Source organism: Enhydra lutris, unplaced genomic scaffold (genome assembly GCF_002288905.1).
Source record: "Enhydra lutris kenyoni isolate GAN:26980312 unplaced genomic scaffold, ASM228890v2 scaffoldscaffold18, whole genome shotgun sequence".
Classification (NCBI taxonomy): domain Eukaryota; kingdom Metazoa; phylum Chordata; class Mammalia; order Carnivora; family Mustelidae; genus Enhydra; species Enhydra lutris.
In genome coordinates this window covers 22,702,543-22,722,471 of record NW_019154102.1, presented here as the reverse complement: position 1 = coordinate 22,722,471, position 19,929 = coordinate 22,702,543, and the positions used below count along the sequence as shown (strand labels likewise).

General features: G+C 37.7%; 1 protein-coding gene across 6 annotated transcripts in view; it reads left to right on the top strand.

Annotated features, from left to right (window-relative positions):
* LOC111148016 (exocyst complex component 6B) overlaps window positions 1-19,929 on the top strand; it is a 622,509-nt gene that overhangs the window by 244,182 nt on the left and 358,398 nt on the right. For 5 of the 6 annotated variants that reach the window (XM_022504355.1, XM_022504354.1, XM_022504352.1 and 2 more), the window contains exon 7: window positions 6,184-6,360. The exons of the other annotated variant lie outside the window; for it this stretch is intronic. In XM_022504355.1, the coding sequence (XP_022360063.1) occupies window positions 6,184-6,360 (177 nt within the window). The remainder of the gene's footprint in view (window positions 1-6,183; window positions 6,361-19,929) is intronic. 6 annotated transcript variants of the gene reach the window in all.

Sequence of the window (19,929 nt, the reverse complement as noted above, 5' to 3'; positions counted from 1 at the left end):
TAACCTTTTTATATGATCTTGATATGTTATTTTCCCTTAATTTTGAATCACTGTCTATTTGCTTGAATCTGATCCTGACTGGCGCCTAACGCATGCTCGTTGCCAGAGCGAGTGCTGGTGAATGGGAAGAAACTCTGTTTTGATGTTGCGGCTCTTCTGTACTCCCCTTGTTGGGTGAGCCTCAGAGAGGCAACTTTGGAGTTTTTGTATCTTCATCTTTATGTATTTTCATGGTTATCATTTGGGCTTCAAACATGAAACATGGGGTCACCGTCCTACTTCCTTTTATTGTTGTATGGGTTGTTATTTTAGCTTTGGTTTCCCTGAGGGAACCCGGGAGGTTGTATTTGGGTGGTTTCTTCCAGCCCATGACCTGTTGGATCTGGGGTCAGGAGGGGAGAGAAGACAAGTTGGTAGAGTTCGTACAGTGGTACAGGTGTAGGGCAGGCTGGTGTCTTAATCCTAGGGACCTTCTGAGAAGCCAGATGGAACTGATGACAGCGGGAGGAACAGAACAGGGAAGCATTCATCTGTCTGCTCTTGGGTCAAGGGCAGTCTCACTTGTGTGCTGAGAGTCATGAATGCTACGTAGTTCTTGTGGTGTCCAAAGCCCCAGGGCAGGAAGCTAGAGGTGTGGTGTAAGTGTGAGAGCTGGTCTTAGGTTCTGCTATGTGACCCTTCTTCCCAGGGGTGCTCACAGCAGGTTGCTGATGCTCTAGCTGGAGTAAGCTGAGACAGAGAGGATCTGCTTTGGAGTACAGGAGGTGTCCAGGACAGATCTGTCAGACTTGAACTGTATTACAAAGGCAAGACTGAGCAGCAGTGTGTAGCAGTATTAGATGCCATTAATGATCATGCATCTTAAATATGGCTAGCTCACATGCTCCTATGGTAGATAGAAAAACAAGGTTCCTATTTCATTTTCAGAGAAAAGACAGAGCTTAAAAATTCTTAGTGTTTTTTTGTTTGACTTATCTTTTAATTCAAGGTACTTTTCATAATATTGTTAACCTTTGTGACAGCTCTGAGGTACATTTTTTTAGCCTTTTTTTTTTTTTAATAGATGGGGATGTTACACAGAGAAGGAAAGAATTTACCCAAAGCTATAGGATTACTAAGTTGAAGAGCTTAGATTTAAAGACTTGTCTGACTCCAAGAAGGTTCCCCCCATATATACCACACCCTATAATTGAAGTTCCTGTAATCCTATCAGACCCCCAAACCTGTAGGTTTAGACCTCTCTTCAACTGGTTTCTGATTCTGAAGGTCATGTGTATGTATTTCTTTAATCCACTAGAGGTCAGTATTGGGTTGATCAAGATAGGAGCCTTTGCCATCGGATTCACAGAATTTTAACTGAGTCTTACTGTTAGGTAAGTTGGAAGTTGTATTTTCACAATAAAACTTTATTTATTAGCATATGTAGACATATTAGGTTAATAGTTCAGAGTAGATCATTCTTATGGGTGTTCCCCCTCTCCTTTTTTTCCCCTCCTGTTTTGTTCCCCATCTTTTAGTAGGTAGAACATCCCAATCATCTCTTTTATTACGCCAGACCTTATTCTTACATACATTCCTTTTGTTGTCCACTGCCTTTATATAATAAACATTTATCTAAACTTACTATGTATGTGTCACTGGATCTGTGTTTGGGGGATTCTAAGACTGGTAAAACGTGTTTCCTATCCTCAAAGAGAGAAGAGTTACATACTTAAGTACTGTACTGTGATTTTTTTACCTGGCTACCTGACAGGTTTACTGAACTCCTTTTCTCTCTTCCTTCAACTTATTATTTCCGTGGTTCTTCTCTTCGGAATGACCCCACCATCTAGTTATCAGGACCGGAACACTTGGGGTTCTTCTTAGTCCCTTCCTCTCTTCTAGGTACTACACTGCAATCAGTAAATTCTGTTTCTTCTGCCAGTTACCTATCTGCTGCTGCCTTAATTCAAGTCCTCCTCATTGTTGTTTGGACTGTTACCGTGATCTGTATTGGTTTTTCTTTTTCTTGTCCTTACCTTCTCCTGGTTGACCCCGCTCCTCTGCTCCTGAAGAACTTGCCTAAATTGTAAAGCCGATGCTGTTCTCTCCCTGCTTACGTTCTTTCACTGTTTCTCCCTTGCCTGCTAGCGAGCTTGAGGCTGCTTTGTATGGCTTCTTTATCTCTAGGTAGTTCTTTATCACTTGTGCTTTTATACAAGATTACTTATTCCTTGGGTGGGTAATGTTATTTCACACATGGTGATCTTTTCTCAAGCTGTTTCCTTCTTTTACCTCTCTCCCTTTGGAAAAATCATATTTATCTTTTAAAAGCACAGTTTGCTGCCTCTTCCTCTGTGATATCTGTTTGGCATCCCCTCCAAGCAGATACAATTACTTTCTCCTGTGTCCAATTGTTACACCTGTATTTTTGTTAGTATGCTAATTGCACTGAATTTGAGCCACTTATTTGCCTACCTATGCTTCCTGTAACAGTATGACCTGAGGTTCATGGGTCATGAACTCTATCTTATTCTCTGTAGGCCGGGGATGCAGCACGATGCCTGGTGCCCGCAGACATTCAGTACACATTTGACTGAAAGCAGGGCTCCGGAGAGGGCGCACCATGAGTTAGCACAGTGAGAGGAGGCTTCCTAAAGGAAGAAGAGTTCTAGTTGGGATTCAGAGGGCAGGCTGGACGCAGGCAGGGAGGGGTCATCCAGTAGAGAAATGGCATGCTATTTCTAGTATAGCATGTGGTAGAACTTGATCCAAGTGGAAGATTCATGTTGGAGAGTACCGAATAAGTACACTGGAAAATTAGGCTCAGCTTCCATTATGGTGGAGTCCAAGGGAAGTTGGGATGGAGTTGGGGTGTGGACTTGTGTACATTTTTTTTTCTCCCAGTTTCCCTCATGTTCAATCTGTGTGATGAATAATGTGGTTTAAGAAAAGCCTGGCTGGGGGCGCCTGGGTGGCTCAGTGGGTTAAGCCTCTGCCTTCGGCTCAGGTCATGATCTCAGGGTCCTGGGATCGAGTTCCGCATTGGGCTCTCTACTCGGCAGGGAGCCTGCTTCCTCCTCTCTCTCTCTTTGCTTGCCTCTCTGCCTACTTGTGATTTCTCGCTGTCAAAAAAAATAAAGTAAATAAAATCTTTAAAAAAAAAAAAAAGAAGAGCCTGGCTGTAATATGCAGGGGAATTCTAGTGAGAAGGTGATGAGTTCCATTTTAGGTTTATTGGAAGTGAAGCGGTGGTAGAAGTCACAACTAGAGGCAATGGGGTACTAGGTTTTGGGAGAGTGGACAGAGTGGGAAGAGAAGGGAGCTTGAGGAAGAGATCTGGCTTGACTTCTTTATATTAGGAAATCAGAGAAGAATATGTATGAGGGGATCTTGAGGAAGAGGTCATTAAATGTGTAAAAATTAATCACAAAGAGAACAAGAAAAAGAAAACACTGGGGTCCCTGGGTGGCTCAGTGGGTTAAGCCTCTGCCTTTGTCTCAGGTCATGATCTCAGGGTCCTGGGATCAAGCCCTGCATCAGGCTCTCTGCTCAGCAGGGAGCCTGCTCCCCGCCCCCCGCCCCCCGCCTGCCTTTCTGCCTACTTATGATTTCTCTCTGTCTGTCAAATAAATAAATAAAATCTTTAAAAAAAAGAAAGAAAAAGAAAACACCTAAATGTTTTCTAAGGTCTGCCCCATCTCCAACAGAGGTTGGAGGAATCAGTCCGCTGATCTCTGCTTTAGTTCAAAGGCTATAAAGGTTGTCTCTGGAGGGACAGAAGAAATGGTCTTGGTGAGATAGTTTAGCATGTTAGAACAGAGCTCTGAAGGGCTTTTATTGTTGTTGTTTTTCATGGACTTTAGTGTTACATTTTAATTTTAGCATCTATTACCTGCATGTATATATTTGCGTTTATTCTCTTCCACTTCCTGCCAATGCCATAACATACAGTTTGGATAGATGGTAATTTTCATTTGCATCCATAATGGGTAATATCTTAATATTTCCTTGTTCTACCTGAGATTCAGTGTTTCCACCTTGGCCGCTTCTGTTTAAGCAGATCTGCCCTCACTGCAGACTTCTACAGACTGAAGCCTTGATCATCTTGAGAGACCCCCAAGTACTGATAGAGCCTTGGAATACAGCATACAGTGTTTTGATTTCTAGCTATAGGGTTTGCGATCTTTATTTGCCTGTTTGGCCCAAACTGCGTTCCCTTACATTGATGGGAAAACCAGATGCCACCTAAAAAGAACAAATCACAGAAGATCTAAAATTACTTCCATAGGATACTTTCAGATTTGTATCATTTCAAGTTTAAATGACAGTACTTAAATGTGTCTCCTCTTGTTTGCTTTTGATATACTGGTAGTATTTTACCAATTGTGAAGGAAAATAAATGACTTGGGATTGTATAGAATACGACCACCTTATGAAAAGCTTTTGGTTTTGTTGTACTGAAGGACGGGCTTAAGAGACAAGTGATCACTCCAGTCCAGGGCCTGCTTTTTTAAATATGAAAGCTCTAGGAAGTTCTCCCTTCCTTTGTGCCTCCCCAGAGTCCTCAATCGCTTTTTGTGTGGTTTACTTGGAAGTGGAAAAGAACTTACTACTTTTGAGAGGAAGAGAAAGACTGTTCTATCTAATTTAGGTTCTCAAATGCTTGGAGGATAAGTATGTTTTATGTACAAACATAAATGTTCTTAGGTACCTTCTCTTTCTCAGTTTGTTACTGAAGTCAGGTACATTTTATGTAAGTCAAACCAAAGTATCAGTGAGTATTATGCATGGAAACAAGCTTGTCCATTGATTCAGATCTCTGGAATGTAGATTCTTTTCATTTTCTTGGCAGAAACTAGCTCCCATAGTTCAAGTTTTTCTCTGTCCTATTATAATTGTCTCATTTAACCAGTGCCTGGACTAACATACTTAATATTTATCTTGAATTTCTTAATCTCATTCAGAATATTTGGAGACTCTGATTTTCTCCAGAACTAATTTCTGCCTGTCACCAAGGAGAAATGTCATATATTGATTAAGAAATATGTATTTTGAGAGGCCATCCTTTTTAAACTTTGTGTCTTAGGATGACACTGAGTATTATTTAAAAAAAAAAAACAACAACTGGAAGTTCCATTGTGAAATATTTTGGAACATGCTGGATTAAACCAAATTAAGGAAGTTTCCTTAGGCAGGATTTCTCTCAGTTTTTGTTCTGTTAATATGCATTGTGTACCTACAAGAGGGCTCCATGACAACAGTGCTTTCCATGTATTTGACAACAGAACCTTTTGTGGGGGAAATATTTTGTCATGCTTTGAGGAACTGTTGGTGTAGTGGGAAGATCTCTCCTCTGGAACTGAGGAGATCACACGTTGAGCTTCTGATTTACCACTAACAAGCCTTCTGACCTCAAACAAATGCCTTGTCTTCTAGCCTCAGTTTCCTGAATCTTGACTAAAGTCACTTCCAGCTCTAAAACCGTGTGGTTTAATACTTACGTTGACTCCACATAGTCACACTTTCCACTTTTTGTATGGATCGAAACCACGCCATCTGAATCTGTTTTGTAAAGCTGAGGGGATTACATTTCCTTTTTTAAGGTTCAGAAGAAGAAACCCTTTAAAACTCTGTTTTCCACAGATTAAGGTCATGCAATCCTCAAGGATTAGTTAATTCAAATTACTTTATTAAGATGTTTCATTCCCCTGATTACCTTCTATTGGTCTCTTGTAACCACAGAACTGTTCTTGGAGTCCGCTAAGCTGAAAAGGTCTTGTCCCTCCTCCCCCCAGCCACAGTGATCCCAGCATGGCCTGTGTCTTGTAGGAGATGCGTATTTAGTCGTTAGGTGCTAATCTCTTGGCTACTTAGATGAAGGAGGACAGGCTTCATTTCTGTGGTGATGTAGTGGGTATATTTGGAAAGTCTCCTGATAATATTGACTGATTATCTTTTTTTTTTTTTTTTTCTGGGAAAATGAATCAAGATGGATAACTTCAGGGTTAAAAATGTATGTATTAATGTGTTTGGTTTTATTTCTGGGGGCTAAAACTATATCCTAAGGTATTTTATTGTATTTTCTTTAAGGTACCAACTTGTTCAAAATGAGAAGTTCTTCGAATGCTGAATTAAGTTGTTTCTTCTTTCTTTCTTTCTTCTTCTTCTTTTTCAATGTGTGTGTATGTGTTTCTATCCTAGGCTCAACAACAAAGAAACCTGGATAACATCGTCTTGCAACAACCCAGAATAGGTAGCAGGAGAAAATCTAAAAAAGATGTATACACAATTTTTGATACAGAGATAGAAAGCACTAGCCCCAAGTCTGAACAGGATTCAGGAATTCTGGATGTTGAAGATGAGGAAGATGATGAAGAGGTAACCAACATTTGAACTGGGGAAATAAGACTAATGTTAGGGTTAATTTTTGAGATGTGAAGAAGAGTTTATCCATGTAACATAGCTTGTGTGATCTTCTGGGTATTAGATATCATTTTAAATACAAATGGGCCTCGATATAGGGAAACTGAAGATACACCATGATATCTTAGATTCTAATTACTTAGATTTTGAATATACTCATACTTTTTTTTTTTTAAGTTTCAAGGTTTTTGATTATATACCACCCAGATACTACATTAAGGAAAGAGTAGACTTTACCTGACCCAGAGAAAGATCTAGGTAAACTCCTCTGAACATCATTACTTGGGACAGAAGAGGTTATTTAAACAGTGAGGTGCAAATAAAGGGGTCGTAGACTGAAAATATAGAAAGGCTCCAGAAAGTTGAGAATATATTTCTGGAGGGAATAAATATATGAGTGCTTATAGAGAATCTGGGTATCTGGGGATATCCATAATCTCTTACATTAGTTCTGTCACTTTCAGGTAAAGAATAAGATTAAGTTGCTTAAGTAGGGCATGTATTTTTATCCTGGTTTGTTGTTGAAAGTATATTTAATGTGTTTTTTTAAAAAAAAACTGCGATGACACTTGAGATCGCTTGTTAAACTGTTTTTCTAAATACTTATCATTTGGATAACCTGGATCAGTTTCTTTGGGAATGTAGTGATTAGGAGCATGAACTTGGGAGTCATACAGATTGCATTCAGATCCTGGCTTTGCCATTTTATTTCTGTTTCCTTTTTAAAAAATTATCATTAATGCTCATATCATTTACTCTTTAAATGTCTGGTGACCTGTGTGAGGAACCATTTATCCCTGTGCTCTGTCACCTGTTTGCCTTTAAATGTTTGGCTCTTTTTCATTGTTTTGTTTCTCCAGATAAAATTGGGTTCACTGTCTTCCCCATCCTTGTTCTGTCCTACTCCCCTCCCACCCAAGAACTATACCCTCGAACTTGTCACCCTCTAACTTGGGAATCTTAGGTAACGATTTAATCTGTTGGGACCTTAGTCTTCGTCTGTCAAGTAAAGACAGTAGTCTCTACCCCACAGGACTGCACAAGTGCCTAAGTCATAGAAGGTGGTCAGCAAATGTTAGTGTCTGTTCTCTTGTTACTCTTTTTTGCCCACTCCTGTTAGGTATCACCACCATCATATTCTTCATCAGGATGTGTTTATTACATAAATGAAGTACATTAATAGTTAAAAGTGTGTGAAAGTTTCATCAAAATCCCGATTGTACCTGGATAAGAAATGGAGCTAAGACAAGAGCCAGGCATTTGCCTGATATCTATAGAAATAGAAAGTGGCAGAGAAGACTTCATCCTCCTGAGTATTTTCTAGCATTCTCTCGTCTTGCCTGGGATGACTGGTGTGGTAGGAAGGGATCCACCTTGGAGACCAGACTGTCGAGTATTGGGCCCATCACTGATGACAACAGTCAAGTATCAGAATCAGCAAAGTCCAGTTAATGCCTTTTATTTACATTTTGGGTGTCTCTTAAGAAAATTAAATTCTATTCACCACTATGACCTGAGGAAATAGAAGTTAGACATAGTCTATGCTCTGGGTAATACACACCCCAAAGAGATGGCTAGATGATAAGATGAAAGAAAGAAACAGATCCATTGTTATCATATATAGTGGAACCGTATGGATACACGCCCTTCTTTATCATAAGCTCACTGAAGATCCTGGGCAAATCCATTTTAATTTTTGTGCTATATTTCTTTTTTGTTTTGTCTTCTGAGGCCTAGAGAAGATAAAGAAAATGGGACTTGTACAACGTGTTGAGGCCTCCTCATAAACGAAGTATTGTAAAAATGTACTTGGACGTGAGCATTTTAAAATGGTCATATATCCCAAATCAAACAGAATCCTGTTTGAGATTTGCTGATTGAGCTCTTACAACAAGAATTCAGCACTTCAGTGTCATCTAATGGCATCCTATCTTAAAAAAAATCCTACCTTCTATTTATTTACTTCTCAGTTTGACTCTTCTTCAAGTGCACATTCTTAATTTCAAACCTCATGTAGAGAATTATTTATTTAGATGTCTCCAAACTGGTTTCTTGGCATAGTTCTTGCATGGTGTGAATAAATTCTTCAGATAAGGTCTTTCGTGACCCACTGTGACGTTCTGACCTTCATTCTTGTCATTCTTCAACAGACCTCATTGAGAGCAGCGTAAATAGTTTCTAAAATATTTTGACTTCTAAACTGTGGCACAGAATCCTGTAGGGCAGTGATTCTTAATCTAGTTGGGGTCATATATTCCTTTGTGAGTTTGACCAAAAAAAAGGAATCTTTTCCCAGTGAAATATGCATATATTCACTCACAAAAAGTTCTGCATGAAATTTCAGGGGATTCCTGAAACTCACGTTGCTCTTAGGAGCCATGTTAAAAGCCTAAGTTGTAGGTTAAGTGCTGAAATTTTAATGTGCATAAGTATCACCTTCATACTCATAATAAAATGCAGATTTGGAAATTCTGCAGGTTGGACATGAAATCTGAGAATTTGCATTTTTAACAGGCTTTCAGGTGGGAATGGTGCTTCTGTTTGCAGAGCACACTTGGAGTCACAAGGCAATAGAGGACCACAAGGAAGCATTTTTAGTAGATAAAGAAGACAAAACCTTGAATGTTTGGGTCTCTTACTGATTTTTCATTACTATGTCTTAAAATTTTTCCAGCAATGAATGCAGTACTTGGAAGAGAAAGTTACATTTTTGTTTTCTAAAATCTGTTGCTTGTAATAGATTTTTAAAATACTTTAATGAAATTTTATATTTTTTATGAAATTTAATGATTCTGATTTAATATACTTAAGTTAGATATTTTCTTATTCACTGAAGGGAGGACTTTTTCTTTTCCTGTGCTTTTAATGAAAGGGATATTTAGTATATTCTTTGAGTCAAGTGACATTTGTAGGCTATTAACTATGTCTTCAGCATGATGGTACTTAATGGGAGAGCACAGAATGAGGAGGGTACGAAAACACAAACACCTAAAAATGGCTTAGAACATAATAAGCAGGTATTTCATATATTGTTGAACTGAAATAAAGTTTGTATCAGACACAGCTAAACTAAATAGGCTGGGAACTGAAGATGAAGTCATCTTGGATGAAAAGACCAGCTCACATGGAGAGCCAACTGACAGTCAGTCTCTTGATCACTGAGAAGTGTTCAAGTAGGAAAAGTAGTCCTCTGTACAATTCTCTATTTGTACTTTATTTTTGTCTAAGTTAATGGAAGAGCCACCTCAATTAAAGTAAGTTGTTTTGTTTTTACTGGTCATATATTAAAGTTGAACTATCTAAATGGCTGACATTTGATGATTTTTGATTAACAACTTAATTCAGTTGGTTTTCAGTGGAAATATATATGATTTGGGGAATTTATTCTTTTTTTTTAATTCACTTCCTGGTTAGAGGTCTTTTCTAATGTTAATTCAGCAAGATTTCGGGAAGACATGGACCAATGTCTGCTGTTATCTCTAATCTTCTTTTTAAAAAAATTTTTTTTATTAACATATAATGGGGAATTTATTCTTAATCTCTATATTATCCTGAGGAGTATGCAGATGTTATTGGTCTTCTCTAAATATCTAGATAGGACTTCACAATTTTGTTTTAGAAGTGGTGAACTTTTTTGATTGAGAATGTACTTGTGGTGTTAGCTTCATCAGGAATCTCTTCTTATCTTAAAGATTTATTTATTTAGAGAGAGTGCGTGCATGTGTGAGCGTTTGAGCAAGAAAGGGGCAGAGGGAGAGAGAGAGGATCTCAAGCTGATTCCCCACTGAGCGTGGAGCCCAACATGGGCTTGGGACTTGATCTTACCACCCTGAGCTGAAATCATGAGTTGGTCACTTAACCATCTGAGCCACCTGGCCGCCCCAGGTGTATCATTTTTGAGATATTTGACGATAAAATACAAAAGACACTCTAGGTGTTATATTATTTGTGAGAAGGGGGACAATAGTGCCTTGTGAGGGTAGAGTTGTAAGGATTGACTGAAGTAGCGTGTATAGTACTCTCATCACAGTGCTTGGCATGCACAGTACTATCAGTAGGTACTATTAAGGCATTATGACTGTGTCCTTCTTTGGGGAATCTAAGTGAAATACAAGTTGAAACAGTTTTTGCTAACATATTTGCATGGACTCATGGAACATTGTCTACTGTAAATAACAGTCTGCTTTAAAAAAAAAGCAGTATTGGGTTAAGAAATAGTTTGAAAATGCAGGGCCTATGATTTCTTTTTTTTGTTTCTAGATAACTTCAGAGCTTCTGCATTCTTAGAACACTTCTTGGTACCATACTTCTGGCACATCTCTTATTCTAGTTTGTATCTTTTTAAATTGTTTATACTGTGAAAGAGCAGTTGTCACTGTTTTCTCCCTCAACTCTTTATACAGTGTGAGGTAAATAAATGTTTGTGGACCAGATGATCCATGTCAGGTGTAGCTCTCAAGATTTTGGTGTCCTTTTTGAAATACGGAGTTAAGAGGATGGAATTGCTGAATTAAATACAAATATCATACAATATATAATGCCTTCTGAACTGTCTTTATGATTGTGGTACTGTACTAATTTTGAGATAATAAGAAGATTATTTGTTTGCCAGACGCTATAACAAAATACCATAGGTTGCCCAGCTTAAACAACAGAAATTTATTTTCCCACAGTTGTGGAGGGTAGAAGTCCCAAGATCAAGGTGCCATCAGGATTGATTTCCTCCTTAGGCCTTTTTTCTTGGCTTGCAGGTGACTGCCTTCTTGCTGTGTCCCCACACAGGTTTTTCTCTGTGATCGTATGCCCCGGTATGTCTTCCTTTTTTTTTTTTTTTTTTTAAAGTAAGGACACCAATCCTGTTTTCGCAGGATTGATCTCAGGGTGGTGAGTTCAAGCCCTGCACTGGGCTCCACATACATACATACATACATACGTACGTACATAAACTAACTAACCAAAATGTATTCTGACTTCATTTAACCCTAATTATCTCCTGAAAGGCCCTATTTCCATGCAATCACACTGGGGGTTAGGGCTTCAACATAGGAAGTTTGGGGGAGACACAGTTCAGACCATAACACAGGGTGGTTGGAAGGAACACAAGATTTGTATTTAGAAAGTACAGGTTCTGTCAGCTTTCTGTTATTGGAGCAAGTCATGTAATTTCTCTGAGCATCTCTTTCTTCACTGATAAAGTAGTGACAGTAATTAATTAATGCTATTGCTTGTGAAAAATTGCAGTTATGATGATGTTTGACCCAAATTTCAAATTTCTTATCGCAACACTTTCAAATGATAGCAAGGTTACTAAATGAGGGTTATTTCTCAGTAAGTTTAAGTGAACTAAAGGATGCCATTAGTACTTTAGAGTTAAAGTCAGAGGCTGCATATGGCAGCCCGTGGACTGGAAAGAGCTTACAAAATGGCTGTTGGCCTGCATAGTGCTTAAAAGTTTTTTTTAATTATTTGTCAACTTTTAGTTGAATTTATATAAAAATCTGTATTTCCAACTTAGCCTCTTTCTAAGTGTGGTAGAAATAATCGCCTTGATCAGCAAGGTTGCCACCAGGGATATGTTTTTTCTGTAAGCTACAATCTCTGTTGTGTCTGCACATCGGAGATTGCCATTTATTTTCACATTTGTACTATTAGAGAAATATGTTATTACTTATACTGGATCTGTATTAAAAATGGCGAATTGGAAGATAGACTGACAGGGCCATATCTTTGGAAGAAAAATGATAAGAACAGAGTTCTTTGTAAAAATGAGTAACAGTTCTACATATTTCACATACAGAGTATGTCTATTAAGAGAATACAATTTGAGGCTCCTGGGCGGCTCGGTTGGTTAAGCATCTGCCTTTGGCTCAGGTCATGATCCCAGGGTCCTGGGATTGAGCCCTGTGTCAGACTCTTTGCTCAGCAGGGAATCTGCTTCTCCCTCTGACTCACCTTTCTTTCTCTGTTCCCCCTCTTTCTCTCTCTCACTCAAATAAATAAAATCTTTGGGGAAAAAAAAAAAGAGAATATAATTTGAAAAGCTGCTCTGATTCACTTATGCCTAATACCCACCCACCCTCAGTTCTTTTTCTCTTTCTTTCTTTCTTTCTTTTTTTTTTTTTTGAGGTTCCTTTATTTGTTTGGTGGTAGGAGGGGAGAGGCAGAGGGAGTGAGAAACCGAGGCAGACTCCGTGCTGAATGTGAAGCCTGATGTGGTGCTTAGTTTCACAACCCTGAGATCTCAACCTGAGCCGAAACCAAGAGTCAGACATTCAACTAACTGTGCCACCCAGGCACCCCAACAGAGGACATTTTGGTTAGTTAGTTTATGTATGCATGTATGTATGTATGTATATATGTATGTATGTGGAGCCCAATGTAGGGCTTAAGTCAGGACCCTGAGATCCAGATCTGAGCTGAGATCAAGAGTCAGGTGCTTAACTGACTGAGCTACCCAGGCACCCTTTTCTTTAATTCTTAGTCAAAACTGGTCTACTAAGATTATATATAGTCAAATGAAGAGTAAATATCCATGCTTAAAGTCACAAGCAATAAAAGCAATGTAGAAAGTTGAGTAACTATGGCATACTTTCTAGACATTCTGTTTTGGTTTTCTTATTTTATCTTTTAGGTCTATTGGCAAGGATGTATTATGGCTCACGTTGATTTAATATCTTTAAAATTTTTTCATTGTACTGACAGTATAAAGTTTTTTTCATTTTGAAATTATTTACTTCAATTATGAACATCTACTGACTTTTCAGATGTCCCTGACAGAGTCCCATCCATTAGAATACATAGTTATAGGATTTTGTTTTCTTGTGATGAGAACTTATAGATTCCTCTTAGAAACCTTCAAATATGCAATGCAGTATTACTAACTATAGTCACAATGCTGTACATTACATCTCTATGACTTCTTAATTTTATGATAGAAAATTTATACCTTTTGACCCCTTTCACCCATCTTGCTCACCTCCCAACCCCGCCTCTAGAGTAGTACCTTCTTTATGAGAATTTATTTTTTTTAAGCATTTTAGATCATCAGAAAAGTTACAAGAGTGGTAAAGTGAACATTCATGTACCTTCACTTAAATAGGCCACTTATTTAAAATTTGGCACTTTTGTTATTAAAAATTTGATTTTGGGAGGATCGATTTCATCAGTCTTCTTCTCCCCACCAAAGCCGAGCCATTGGAAAGAAAGTAGCATGCTTCATCACGTTTGAAATCTCAATACAACAATCTGTAGTTTGCCAAGAATGACATTCTTCTGCATAACTATAGTGCAGTGATGACGCTCAGGGACTGCCACACCGATAGAGTATTACCACTTATATAGCCGTGTACAAATTTCCCCAGTTGTCCCAGTAATGTCTTTGATGGCAGATTATTTTTTCACTTTTTCCTGCAACCACATCTAGACAAGTATCATGCATTATATTTAATTTCTATGTTTGTTTATTCTCCTTTAATATCCCTCTATTTTGGTACATCTGGTAATCCTCATGATTAGGTTTAGCTAATCATTTTTGACAGGAATATTACAAAAGTCATATTATATCCTTTTTAGTGCATCATATCAGGAGGCACACAGTCGGTTAAGGTGGTGTCTACCAGATTTCAGCACTGTAAAGGTACCCTTCTCTTTTTGTAATTAATAAGGGATCTGTGTACTTTCAGATCCTGGGGCTGTCCTGTTCCCAGCAGTTTTTCTGATTTGGTGATTTAGTATTCATTGATGATTTGTTCCTGAATCATGTATTACTCTGTTGATTTTGAAATAGTGATTTTTCTGTTTTTTTTTTTTCATTTCTTTCACTTTTATTAGCTGAATTCTTCTATAAAGAAGAACTTTCCTTTTGTCCCTTTCCCTTTTTTTAGTGTCAGTATTGCCACACGAGTCCTTATCTTACATAAAATGGGTTATATTCTGTTCTTGTCTTTCATTTTGATTCTCTAATTGTTCCAGATTTGGCCAGTGGGAGTCTTACTCATTATCCTTTGACATGTTTCCATCAATTTTTGAGCACTTCCTTTTTTTCTAGCACAGGATGTTCTTGGTTCACTCCAAGTTCTGCGCTAGCTCTGGAGTCAGTTCTTTCATCAAAGAGCTCTTGTCTCTTTTATTGGAGCATTGTATATCAAAACTGAGATGTGGGCATTAGGTACATTCCTTCTGTGGACAGAGCTAAGAAATACACACATTGCACTAACACATAGGGAGTTTTATAAATCTTGAGTTAGAACTGATGCTTCTAAATTTCACCCGAATATCCTAGGTCTTCTTCTCCTGTTCCATATTTGTACCTCTGAGAATTCTGGATCCCAGAGAATTAATATATTTAGTCATTTGCTTACTCATATAACACAAAATAGTTTCAGAATTGCTATGCAAATGTCACTAAAAGCAGTAAACTTACTAGGCTCAAGATTTCTTTGCAATTCTTTTTATCCTACAATATATCCCACTGGGGCTAGAGTTCAGAGTATTTTGTTAAAAAATTTTTGCTACTTTTTCTTCTGTTGTTACCAAGTTGATATATAATTGGGTTTGTTTCTTTTGTATATTTTTTAGAGTTCCTCATCCTTATTAACTTAATTTTTTGAGTATGTAAAATGTAAATATGTCTCAAAATGCAAAATTATAAGAAGATACATGCAGTGATATCCCTTCTTCTCTTTATCCCTTCCAACCTGATCCTACCCACTTCTTCCAAAGTAATCAGTATAATGAATGTGTATGTGTTTGTGTGTGTGTGTGTTTATACAAGTACCCTTCCTCATACCTTATACAACATGACTATTAGTAATATAATACATATGTATTTTTGTACCTTGTTTTTCCACTTGAAAATATATCCTGAAAATTATTCCATATTAGTTCATAGAAATCTTTTTCATTCTATTTTTACTGCTAACTAGTACTCCACTGTTTGAATATACAGTAGTTTATTGAGCCAATCTCCTACATAAAACTACATTTAATGATTTCCAATGTTTTCTTATTAAAAGATAGTGTTTTGACTCCACAGCTATTAGAATTAGCTTAAAAAAAATACTGATGATACCACATACTGGCAGGGTGCCTAGCAACTGTAAAAATTACTAGAATTTGAATTTTTACTGCCCCAGTGTTTAGCTTCAAGCAGAGAATTCTTGAGGCAGTATCTTGATTTTGGCCACAAGGTTTTTTGCAGTGTCTTGGTAAAGAAAAAATGGTGATTTTTCTTGATTTTCTTCTGTTTAGTGCAAACACTTGAGTAAATTAAGTGGTAATTTGTTTAGGGATTTCTCAGGGAGAATCCTAGTAACTTTTGAGAAGCTCTACAGTCAGATCCTGCAGTTTTTAGGATGGGGCTCTGTTTGTGGTATTCTTACATGTTCAGAGGTCTAGAAAATTCTCTTATACTTTTGCTAATTTTTGTTGCTTAGAATCCTGGGCCTTCTAGTATGTTGGTACATCCATGGTATTTAGTACAGCTCTGTGGAAGATTATGTCCACATGAATTCTACCTTTCTTTCTCTGAAATTTTGGAAACAAAGTTGTAGAGAAAAATACACTGATGAAAAATGTTTGCCAGGTATTTTCTGGCTTCCAGACATAATAGGGCAGTCAAAATTGATCCTTTGAGTGCAAAGGTAATGCTCTTTCAGCTAACCATTTGTTGTTTTCTTCCTTCAGAAAGATGCCTGGTACATTTTAATGACTTGAGATCCAACTAATGCTCAGAAATGGGCACCAAGTCCCTACATTCATTTACTAATACCAAGGAACTGTTTTGTGTAAAGTGGTAATCAAAAGTATTTTCAAGAAGGAGAATGACTCAAATGAGTAGTGAGCAACATATCTAAATTCCTTGCAAATTTTTATCATACTTTTTTTGGATGATCCACCTACTTCGAAAGGTTTCATAAGAGAAAAATAAGTGGCCTGTATTGTGTGTATGTGTATCTCCTGGGACAGCTGTGAACAACAAGACTAGAGCACACTAATGCATTTCTTTCTTTCATGTACTATCTTTATCAGCAGCATAGGTAAATATTGTTGAGTGGAAGGAGACAAGCAGTCTTTTCTTGTACTCTATTCCATTTTCCTAATGATATGCTTGCCCACTATAAAGCAGGTAGATCTATCAGATTGTTACCTGCAGATACTTTTTTTCCCCCTGCCTCCCTTCATTAGTGAGTCTTAATTAAGATAGTAGAAATAGCTACTAACTTTCACATCCTTTGTTGGGGGGGTGAGGAAAGTATTATAAAAATGTTGAGCAGATGTATCTGTTAAAGGTTGAATGTCATTATTTATTTTAAAACCAAAATCTCCCTTTTTCTTTAGTAAGTAAAATTATTTTCCTTATTCTTTTTGAGAGGATCTTACCCATTGACCTTTCCATTTTCAGAGACTTTCTTTGTCTTGATCTAAGATATATTAGAGAAGAAGAAGAACATATCAAAAAGATCCTAATGTTTCATAAGAATTTTTATGATCAAAAATGTTGGTGGCGCCTGCGTGGCTCAGTTGGTTGAGCATCTGCCTTCAGCTCAGGTCATGATCCCTGATCCCAGGGATCAAGTCCTGGTCCGGCTCCCCACTCAGCGAGGAGCCTGCTTCTCCTTCTCCCTTTCTTTCTGCCTCTCCCCTCTGCTTGTTCTCTCAAATAAATAAAATCCTTAAAAAAAAATGTTTATGCTTCTTTTCTTTCCGACCATCTAAAATTTCCACTTCTACGCTGAATCTTGACATCTCCAATATATACTGCCTGCACAGGCTCATACGGTCATTTTTTCAGGGTGCCTTTCATGGATCCTGCTTATAGATTTACTTTTCTTATTTTATAGCTTCCTTTGTCCCCAGACTTTTTTTTGTCACCTACATAGTGGCATGATGTGATAGCTGATGTATATTGATAGGATATAATGCTATTTAACAAAATCTACAGATAATAAGTGACAAAAACTACAGCTTTGATGGAAGCTCTCAGTATGTACCCTACAAATGTAAGAAGCACATTGAAATGGACAGACTAGCCATGGATATTGGCATCTAGTGGTGCATGATCTCTAACTGGTGTGTGAATGTGTAATTGTAGAATGTTAAGCCTTGCCTTCATGATATCTACCTCTGATTATTGGAGTCCAGCCACTCCTAAAATCTTTTAATAGCTTTTTATTTATCTGTTATTTTAATATCATAACATATAATATTCTAACATGCTCTGTGGCACAGATTTGCTAGTTACAGAACCTAAAATCTTGCCTACAATTTGCTCCTCCCTGATAATAAAGAGGTTTGAGTTGACAGAAAGCACTAAGGCTCTCCATTCAGAAACTATATAGGGAATTAGGCAGCTGCTGTCCTTGGTGATGAAATTATTTCCTGTGAATTCATAAGGAAAACAACTAGTTAAAAAAGCAGGATAATCTTGAGTATACTATTTGTGGCTGCTGTTGGTATCTCTATAGATCTATTTGAACTAGAAAAATACAGACTCCAGTATCTTAATGTCTTGAGTTCCTGACTGCCAGGCAGAGGAAATGTTTAACTATTTTAATCATGTTTCTGTATCTCAGAAAGAAAGCCCTTATGAGAGGAAATGACAACGTCCTACCACAAAGTTATCTCTTATCAGTTATAGTCCCAGTCGATAATGATTTGTCAAACTTGGACATGTGTAAAATGCAAGGGCTGTGTTATTTACTTTGGAAAGGAAAAATTAGATGAAGCTGATAAAGACGGAGTCCTGGCTTTTGTTAGGAGACAGAAGCCATTAGGGACAGTCATTGTTAGCTTAGGAGAGTGTCCTTGGACCCTTCCCTCTGCCCCAGCTGAAACCTAACCCTGCTTGAATCATTCTTTGCACTTGAGGGGAAAGAAGGGCAAACAGGAGGGGGAAGAAGAATGAAGACAACCTTGACAGATATTGTGCCTTTTAAATGGGGAGCAAAATGTGGCCCTTAAAACAAACCTATTTATGCGAGTCAGGAGAAACGGCCTTTGGCTCTCTTTCCCACTCCCGTCTCTAGGTTTTTGAAAGTTCATTTCTTATCCTTCCAAACGTGTGGCATTCCTTCACGTATAGCGTATGTTGCCCTCCTTCTTTTTCCTTTCTGTTGATGTGATTCTTTTTCATTAGTGGAAGCAGAGAAAACACATCTAGCTCAAAGCAACATGAGTCAGTGCATGCTTTACATACCTTTCTCCTCACAGCACTCTTCTTGGTTCCTCACAGGGCTCCTAGCGTTCCTCGTTCCTCGCAGAAGGGAGCATGGAGGAAAAAGGATTTCTAAATAGTAGGCTACTTTGGGGGTCGAGGTAAAGTTTGTGAACTGAAGCCCCGTTTCACTGCTTCTTTTCTCATCTAGATTTCTGTGGGCTGCCTGCAAAGCAGGCAGTCCTTTGCTTAAGGAGACTTAACTGGATTATGGTGGCAGAGGCTAAGAAATAGCAAAGCCAATACTTCCGGGTCAGGGCATTTTAAATGGTTTGAAGCCGACCGAGGATGAAGGCTGTCCAGACAGCCTCACAGAGACTAGGTTTGGTTGTAAATATTTGTTGGAGACGACAGGGAAACCTTTTTGTCCTCTCTACATATATCTGTATTTTTTAAGTCAGCCCAGATAAACCTCTCTTTTTAGCCCATTAGCAAGGGGTACTACTACCTTATTCATCACAGATTTTTAGGGAAACTCTTCCCTAATGTGGATGTTCATTCTGTAAGGATGGGTCTGATGTGGGAAGGGGCCACGGCTCTGTCTGAGGAATGGCTTACGAGCAGTTTCCTTTGAGTGAAACTCATGGTTCTGAGTCAAAGCAAAACAAAGTAAATAAACTGCATAAAGAAGAACATGGGAATGAAGCTGTGATTGAATTTACTTAAATTTTCTTAAACTTTCAGTAAATAACTTTATTTATAGTCGTTAATTCTAAATAAAAGAAACAAGGTTCGCTTCCTATACAGATCAAAACCTTTTTATGTTTCTTTTTTCATATGTATGTGTAATTTTTATGTAGTTAAAATACTACCAATATAATTTTATGAATTTTTGTATTTTTCACTTTTTGCACTTGTATTTTGCTTAGTTGAAGTTTTCACTAGTAGGCTCTGTTTTTCTGGCAAGCTAAAATAAATTTCCTTCACCTCTTTACTTTGCAACTCAACAGGGGAGACTGTAAAGATGCTCTAATGTTGTGATCATTTCAAATAAGAGTGCCTAATATAAAAGCCTCTTGTCTTTTTGTGTTATTAAGATGAAAACTATTGTCCTTTTGTACTCTTCAAGTTACAATTTTTACATGCGTTTTAATCTTTTTTCTTTTTAACTGCATGGTGTTTATCTGTCCATAAAATGTTTTTCTCAGTGGTTTTGTAATGCTCACTAGCTTTTCTAATGGCTTTTTTTTTTTTTTTAAATAAATCTATGTTTGGGCCATGGTATAGGATCAAGAGTTTTTTTGTTTTGTTTTGTTTTGTTTTTGAGTGCTTACAGAGTATCTAGCACTTGGAGGTTCTTAAACAGAGAT